At 44.8% G+C, this 8987-nt stretch overlaps 1 protein-coding gene across 1 annotated transcript in view; it reads left to right on the top strand.

Moving 5' to 3' along the window:
• The first annotated feature begins 1007 nt into the window (after nucleotides 1-1007).
• NMD3 (NMD3 ribosome export adaptor) overlaps nucleotides 1008-8987 on the top strand; it is a 33823-nt gene continuing 25843 nt past the window's right edge. Inside the window, exons 1-4 of the mRNA XM_015407244.1 lie at nucleotides 1008-1111; nucleotides 2801-2892; nucleotides 6155-6289; nucleotides 6817-6913. Coding sequence (XP_015262730.1) covers nucleotides 2849-2892; nucleotides 6155-6289; nucleotides 6817-6913 — 276 coding nt within the window. The 5' untranslated portion in view covers nucleotides 1008-1111; nucleotides 2801-2848. The remainder of the gene's footprint in view (nucleotides 1112-2800; nucleotides 2893-6154; nucleotides 6290-6816; nucleotides 6914-8987) is intronic.

Below are 8987 nucleotides of genomic sequence, written 5' to 3'. Positions count from 1 at the left end.
GTGGTTCTTTTTTACAGCGCGGTATCGCTGTTTGGGACGAACAGGGACGGGCAGGCAACGATTCCCAGATGTTGCCGTGGGATCGTGCCCGTTTGCTCCGCCCCCGTTCCGTCCCGCTCCCGGCCCAAAAGGCCTCATATGGACAGGACCTCATTTAAAGGAAACTGAAGCCTTGTGATGGCCAAGGATGGTGGAGCTGGGACAGCGGTGGTCTCCTCAGGGCTAATCCAGCATTATAAGCACTATACTACACTACCTCTTCTTCGGCTGTGATCACACACACTAAATAACCCACTTTCAGTGCACTTTCCAACTGTATTTTGCCAGTTCACACAGTAAAACCCAGTTGGAAAGTGCATCGAAAGTGATTAAGGGTGTGTGATCGCAGTCTTAGACAGAGGAGACAGGGCAGAAGCCCAACTAACCCACAATACTACTCCTAGCTGTAGCTGCTCATTTCGTACTGAAAGCCATGGGCTTGTTGAGAAACACGCACCCAGAGCACTGCACTAGATTAATTCTGAAATCTCAATTCCAGAAAATTATGAAGCCGAAATAAAAATAATAAGGCGACTCTCAGAACATGCGCAAAGGACGATTCCAACCTCACCAAATGTCGCTCGTCGCATCTAACCTCTACACACACCCTCCCTCGTGACAAGCCCTAACCCGATGGTTCCGGTTCCCAATTGACTCTGAGGGGCAAGAGACGCAAATTAAAAATAAATCAGAGCACCTTTAAGATTTGAAGACTGAGAAGCTTCCACACATTCCCCAAAGGAAAAAAAGAGGGTGGGGAAGGGGAGAGTTTGATATATATACACTTCTATAGAGAAGTGTGCAGGGTGCTTTTACCCCGCAGAAGACGGCCTCCAAATGAAAACCGAAAGCGATCGCTGCGTGGAACACTCGACTTTCCCATCTCTATGCATTGATTCTTCTTCATTCCCTCGCGATCTTTAGCGAAGGAACGTGAGGCGGGAGTCTCGCGAGAGTTGTGTCTTGCTGCTTCGTGGTGAGGAGGTGAGGTTCAGCCACGCGGAGTCGACTTGCTCTGAGAAGTCAGGGGGCGAAAGGAGAGGACGCGCGAGGGAACCGAGGCGACCAATAGGTGAGCTTGGAATGCGCGCGCGATGGGGTCGTTCAAGGGGCTCGCGCCGGGGCTCCTCTGTCTGGCCCAACTGCCACGTCTCGAGGTGATTGGACCACTGGCCACGCCTCCTCTTCCTCACCCCCTTCACCGTCTGAGGACCAGCCCCTTGAAGCATATTTTCACGTGTCGGACATGGAACGTGTGGATCTAATACGCCTGCCTTGGAGGAGGTGGAGAATGCCTCTAGAAAGCCGCGAGCTTCGGTCCACAGACGTGGCTTTTAATGGGGGCGCTTCAGAAATTACCAAGATAGTTCCCAGGAAAGCACTATTCAGAAACTGAACGTGCAGTCTGCGCGTTGCTGCAGTAATCGGTTTTGAAGGGGGGATGATTTTGTATCCCTTGCTGACGCGGTAGTCGGATTCCGGCCCTGCTGAAATGCCAGGGAACCCAATCGCCAATTTGAATTTCATGAAATAAGAAATTGTAGATGCAATTAGGCGTTTTGAGAGAGGTGAATTTTTTATATATGCTGCAAAATAAATAAATGTGGGGCATTGCACAGGACAATCGCCCGTCTGTGCCCTGTGGTCTGTATGCTTCTGAAATTTACTTGTGTGTGTTCTTCTCACCTGCATGCAGGTTGTTTGTTAATCCTTACCTTGAAATGCTCCATGGGTGGAGTTCTCCCCCTTGTGAAGCATCTTTGAGAGCTCAGTAGGTGATCTCTTTCCTCCTCAGATTTATAGATCCTTCTTTTCTGTCCTGTCAAGACTACATGGGGCCTTTGCTCCTCTCCTGACATCAGTTCCTACTCTGGTATGCCAGTATATAATGCAGTGTATTAAATATGCATCTTTTTGCTGTCCATTCCCAGTTGAATCACTGACATGACATAAAAATAACTTTCTTGTAAAATAAATTGTATAGGCTTGGCCTTCTCATCTGCGCTATCTAGTACCTGACTGACACCAAACTTTTAGTAGCACTGTTGTGCCTACTTCTGCCTTGATGCTCCAGAGTATACCTAATCCTCATTTTCTTTTACACTAATGAGTGCACTTAGCCTTTTGCTGTTGCAGTATATGAGTTCTTTCCTCAGTTTTCCTGGTCCCTACAGTGTGAGTCCTCAGTAATGACTTCTTTGACTGCGTCCTTTAGTGAATCCTGAACTCTGTAGCCCCAGTCAGCTATTTCCGTGTTGTTTATCTCCTGTAACCCCAGTATGCCATTGCATACCTTTACTCCCTAGCAGCAATCTCCATTTCTGCTTCTGCAAAGGGATGTTAGTATGTAAGTAAATTCACTTTATATAATGATTAGTTTCTCCTACTGAGCCTTAATTCTTCATTGTTTTAATTGAATTCTGCTGCCATACTGGTTCCCTCCCCCACTACAGTGTAGACCTTTCCACGTGGGAAAGGACCATGGCTCGATGGTAGAGTGTCTGATTTGCATGTTCAGTTCCTGGCATTACCAGTAAAAGAGATCAGGCAGTAGGTGATATAAAAGACCTCTGCCTGGGACCCTGGAAAGCCACTGCCAGTCATAGCAGACAAAACAGTCCTTGAAAGACCAGTGATCTGACTCAGTGTGAGGCAACTCTGTGTGTATGTGTGTACACCTATTTTCCAGCACTTCCGTTAAAATGCAGTCTTCATCTCATGGTTTCAGTTGTACTCTAATGTATAATCTTTGCTTGTCTAGGTCTCTGCACGTGCAGCTGTGTCTCAGGAGCCACAAATAAGGGAGGAGATGGAATACATGAAAGAGCCTGCAACCTTCAGCCAGGGAAACATGTGAGTGTCACTATCTGCGAGATCCAAACTCTCTCCCATCTGGTACACCCTGCCTGCCACCTCTGAGCATTTTTATTGAGCGCTCTGAGAGTTCATATGGACAAACCCATGGGACGATAGGTCTTTCAGCGGCTATAAGCCATGACAGCTGAATGGAGCTTCTGTATTCATAGGTAGCATCACTGTGAACCGGTTGCTGTAGAGTAGCTGGAAAGGAAAGGCTTTGGGCGCGGTCAGACAGGCCATTTAGTCCGCTTTCAGCACGCTTCAGTAACGGGTTTTATATCCACGTTCACACACCCAACATCTGCGCACTGTCCCCAGCTGTCACTCTCCCGCTCAACCCCCCTTTAAAACGGAGTATTTTGTTACCAGGTCCCCAAGTGGTGTTTTCCTGATTCTCCAGTTCTAGCCGCATTTCCTGACGTCTGATCGCTCCTGTGGTGTTGAGCCACTTCCGGTTTAAACCCCCTCCCCGCTCGAAAGCTGCCTGAGGCTTCCGCTTTTCGTCCACCATTTTTTTAATGCATTGGCGGTGTGCGCATAGGCGGAGCTCCGCCACCACGTTTAGAAAACCGACATTTATACGGTCACTTGTTTTAGCATTTAGATGAGTTCGGGATCTCACAGAGGCCATTTTCGGGTCAAACATTTAAAGGGAAGTCTTTTGTTGGAGGGGTTGGATTGATTCGCCCTGGTGGTTCTGCGCATGCACCATGATAGCCCCCCCTTCTATGAAGGGCGCCTATGCACATCCATATAGCTATATAATACATAAAATATTTTCGAACTCTGTATATGGGCATACACCGTACTCACGTTTATTATTCCAAAACATAATGAAAAATGTCCAGTACTTCAAGAATTTGTCCTCATACAAATTCTAACCACCCAAGATACTTTTATAATATGTTAATTTAGTAAAATAAGCCATCTTCCAAATTCTGTAAAGCCGTTCAAGTATTGTAGGGATCTCCACACACTTCCAGTAGCTGGCAATACACATTCTAGCGGTAATAATGTGATTGGTCACCAATTCCAAAAAGGTATCTTCTATCACTTCTTTAAAATAGCATAACAGAATAACTTTAGGGTCAAAAGGGTTTTCATAGCCAATAATCTCATGAGTTAGAAACAAAACCTTTGTATTCCGGTATATTCCCAAAAGATGTGGAATTGGTCTACCTCTGGAGCCAGTTTGGTGTAGTGGTTAAGTGCATGGACTCTAATCTGGGAGAACTGGGTTTGATTTCCCATTCCTCCACATGCAGCTGCTGGATGACCTTGGGTAAGCCGTAGCTCTGATAAGAGCTGTTCTTGAAAAAGAGCAGTTTCTGTCAGAGTTCTCTCAGCCCCACCTACCTCACAGGGTGTCTGTTGTGGGGAGGGGGAGGGAAAGCAGTTTGTAAGCCGCTCTGAGACTCCTTTGGGTAGTGAAGGGTAGGGTATAAATCCAATCTCTTCTCTTTTTCTTCTTCATCTCTGGCAAATATCTATGGATATATTGTAAATTCAAGCCAATTTACATGGGGTTAGATACCAATCATACAGGATTTTATAAAAGTTGTCTTTACAGTCACTGGAGATCAGTTTCTATGGTATTCTCTCCCAGATCCATGCCTACTCACTAGTTGTTATCTCCTCCCAGCCATTGTTCCCATTTCCTTGGGTGTTTATCGAACACTACCGCTTGATTAAAAATGAATGTATACAAATCATGTGCTTTCCCGGGTACAGACCTATTAGTCGTTTTTTCAAAAGTTGTTTTCTGCCAGCATTTCCTGTGCTTTTGAATTTATGATGAAATAATATGCCTAATCAGGAAGAACTGAAATAATTGCAGTCTTTCTCCCTTCATTTTAGCAACAATTTGATCATAAGACAGAATCCCCTCATTACCTAATAGACTTTCAATTGTAAACAGATTAGCTTTCTTCCATAGTTGAATATCTCCTAAAGAGCTCACATCTCGCACCTCATTATAAAAAACAAATGTCAGTGGTGACTGATGATGACGTTAATACTCTTGAACTCATATTTCTTTTTCTTGGCAAAAAATCAAAAATATTTGGCAAGCTCCTGTTGATTACTTTTTCAACAGCACTCAAATTCTTATCTGGCATAAACCATCATAATAATGAGCTTAATCTAACAGTTTGATAATAAAAATATATATTAGGCTCATCTAGTCCACCACATAAAGGTTTCTAATACGAAAAAAGTCTCTGGGAGAAACGTGGGGGGGGGGGGGTTGTTTTGCCAAATAGACTGAAGGATCCACTTTTGACAACTTTTTAATATTCCTGGCTTGATTGTTATGGGAATATTCATAAATAAAAACAATAATCTTGGTAACACAAACATTTTGACAGTAGCAATCCTCCCCAACCAAGATATTGGGAGTAATCTCCATTTGTTTGAATGAATTTCTAATTCTGAGAGACGTTTCCTAAGATTAACATCCACAACTTCGTTCAAATTTCCCTGAACCCAAATCCACAGATATCTAATAGGATGTCTATTAAATGAGCAGGTTTGTTCTTCTGAGTTACATCCATGCTAATACCCATCCAGCTTGATTTCTTTAAATTAACTGTATATCCTGAGATCCTCCCAAAAGGATGCAAAATCCTTAACGCAAAGACTTAAAAGGCTTTGTAATAGACATGGCTAGATCATCCACAAATAACAAGAGTTTGAAATTGCCTTGCCACATCTGGACCCCACAAACTTCTGTTTCACTTCTAAGTACAATAGCAAGTGCCTATCATGATTGCGAATGATAAAGGACATCCTTGCCTTGTTCCTCGGTGAAGTCCCAATTTTTCCAACAAAACCCTGTTTACACTTACTCTGGCTCTGGGGTTCTTATACATTATAGATATCCATTCAGTAAACCTTCCTCCTAAATTACAATAATGCAATACTACACACACCCCTTCCCTAGCAAGTCCCCATCTCAGGCAGTTTAACTTCAGAGCTGTTAAAGTGCTGAGGATCATCAACTGTGATGGCTCATTGACACTTTGGTCTGTTTTGGTTTAACGCTGCCACTGTATCCAGAGAACTATAACAACTCTGGTATTATTTATTTGGAACAATAGAAATCCATGTTCATTAAGTTTGTCTGAAGCTAAACCAACATGCAGTGTTCTTAATTTATTTTGTGGCAGGAAATAACCTTTGTTTTCCCAATATTGTTTTATTAGTTGAAGGGGAAATGTGATTTGTTTTAATGGCAGCTTTGTTTTCTGTATTCCAGCCTGTGCTGCCAGTGTGGTATTGCAATCCCACCAAACCCAGCTAACATGTGCGTGGCATGTTTACGGACCCAGGTGGACATCACGGAAGGGATCCCTAAGCAGGTCATTGTTCACTTCTGCAAACAGTGTGAAAGGTACCAATTTTTTTCAACACCTTAAGAGGACCTCTCTCTTTTTAGCGTTTTTATATGAAGCACTAATATTGAAGGGGGGGAATTGTTCACATCCCATTTGTTTCCTTGAGATCTGCAAGGACCTGATTGATTGGAGGCCAAGCTCCTCCCCCATTGCACACTGAGAGGCAGGAAAGTTCCATTTTACTGATGAAAATTCCTTCTGTTAGCAGAAAAATAATAAGTATAAACTATGAATGTGTCTTCAGAATTCAGGAGTTTTATCAGTATTAACTGAGTTTGAGGTATTCCTTAAGAGCTGGTTTATTTTATGGGGGTAGCTGTTATGCAGAAGTTTGTCTGTAGCTGTACACATATACATTGTCAGTCTTTTTCATTATTAATGACTTCCAGCCTTTGATGTGATGTTGACTTGAAAGTACCAAGATGTAGATATGGGCATCCAGTGATTGTTGGTTCCTCAGTAAGAGGACCATAGTAATGTATTTTGATGGCAGCTTCAAATGTTATTTGTTTCCTTATTTCAGGTATCTTCAGCCTCCAGGAACTTGGGTGCCATGCGCCTTGGAATCAAGAGAGCTTCTGTCATTGTGCCTTAAGAAAATCAAAGCTTCCCTCAGCAAGGTTAGTGCTGAAGTTCTGAATCCCTGTTTAAAAGGATGAAGTCTGCTATGTTTATGATAAGTGTTATGTGCAATGTTTGACTGTACATGATGAGAGATAACGGGAGCCAATTTTCATGGTAGGGTTATATGGTGGTAGTGGCAAGTACCATCAAGCTGCAGGGGGCTTACGATGACCCCTCACAGTGTTTTCAAGACAAGAGACTAATAGAGTTGGGTTGACAACGTCAACCTCTGCATCACACCACTGGACTTCCTTGAATTCTTCCCATCCAAGTTCTAAGCGGGGCTGACCCTGCGTAGCTTACAAAATTGGGCTGGCCTGGGGCATCCAGGCCAAGGCGAGTTCTATGGAGGCTGTTAGAAATTCCGTCATTCAGCAAGCAATTGCAAGCGTGATGTTTTAAAAACTCAAAAACTTCTACCTATGAACCCACGTCTCCTGCTCTGCCCTGTTGCACAGAGAGCACTGCAGCCGGCAAAAAGGTGTGATCGCCATCTGAACTGGTTGTTTTATTAGTGTACTGTAATAATGTTATTATATTGATTGTATGTTATTTGTTTTAAGGCTGTAAATTGCCCAGAGCCCACTTATGGGAGTGGGCGATTGAAAAATCTAAGTAATAACAACAACACACCACCCATATAATTTATCTCCACACTGACCCCAAGATTTTGAGGGCAAGAGCGTGCGGTGAGCCAGTAGTAGTAGGAGGAGATTGAACTTATATCCCGCCCTTCACTTGGAATCTCAGAGCAGCTTACAAACTCCTTTTCCTTCTCCCCACAACAGACACTCTGTGAGGTAGGTGGGGCTGAGAGGGCTCTGAGAGATCTGCTTTTTCAAGGACAGCTCTTGTCAGAAATATGGGTTGCCCAAGGTCATCCAGCAACTGCCAGTGGAGGAGTGGGGAATCAAACCCGGTTCTCCCAGATTAGAGTCTGCGCACATAACCACTACACCAAACTGGCTCTAAGTAGGCAATAGGCTATTTCAAAAGGTTCACAAGAATAAAAGCAGCAGTTTGTGCAAAGCACCCTTTTTTCAGATCCTTTTGTAAAACCAGGGAAGACAGATAAACTTTCCCAGAAGTGTGCTCATATCATGCATTAACTTTACTAACAGTTATGATAAATATCTTACCAGTTACCACAAAAGAGAAATGGCACAAAAGTATTAATTCATTTTCAGGAGTCTAAATACCATGACTGGAGTTTCTGTTGAGTTCATGATACGCTCAGAGAGCCTCTAGTTAACTGTGGGATCTGTGGGGCCAGCTTGATTTGAGAGAATTAAATACATTTTGAAGTATATTGTAGCTCACCTTCAGTATCTGGGATAGAGATGGAGCAGTATTCAGATAAGCAAGCTGAAAAGTATGCAGACGGAGAGTGATTTCAGCTAAGCATACCTTTATTTAGTTCAGGACAAAGACGAAGGGACCAGCTCGCAGGCTGGTTATATATGTTCAGAAAACCCGCCACCAAGTACACCTAAACACACCCCCTACTCCCGATAGGCTATTTACAGTAACCGGGCGACCATTGGTCTCCCGGCTGAGAAGCTGGCCCTTTAATTGGGCCGGCTAGGATCCTACGGACCCATTGTCTTTGGACATGAAGCTATTGAAGAGTTGTGCCTGGCCAGCCCGGGCAAGTCCGGGCATGTCAGGCTGAATACATTACACCCCTCCCCCCTTGGTTCAGAAGGCACCCACAGACGAAGTCCTTCAAGTAGGCGGGTGGCTTCTTGGGCCGCGTCGAGCGTCGGGGCCCCGGGGTAGCGATGGGTTCGGTCTCGGGGGCCCTGGGAGCCGAGGGGCCTGGGACCGACGAGGGCGCCGAGGAGGCAGGACAGGCTGGCACCACGGTGTGAGGTGCCTCGGGTTCCTCACGGAGAGGCGGCTGTGGATCCGGTTCCGGTAGTGGGGCCGATGTGGCAGGCTCTGGGTCCTCGTCCGGATCCTCAGGGTCCAGCTGTAGCGTGCGACGGCGCAGCTGATCTATGTGCCGGTGGAGGATCTGGCCATCCTCGCTGGAGACCTCGTACGAACGGGGGCCCTTGACCCGTACAA

This window comes from Gekko japonicus, unplaced genomic scaffold (assembly GCF_001447785.1).
Source record: "Gekko japonicus isolate JY-2015 unplaced genomic scaffold, Gekko_japonicus_V1.1 scaffold17, whole genome shotgun sequence".
NCBI lineage: Eukaryota > Metazoa > Chordata > Lepidosauria > Squamata > Gekkonidae > Gekko > Gekko japonicus.
The sequence above is the reverse complement of the archived record's forward strand: the minus strand, read 5'-3'. Positions and strand labels throughout refer to the sequence as shown.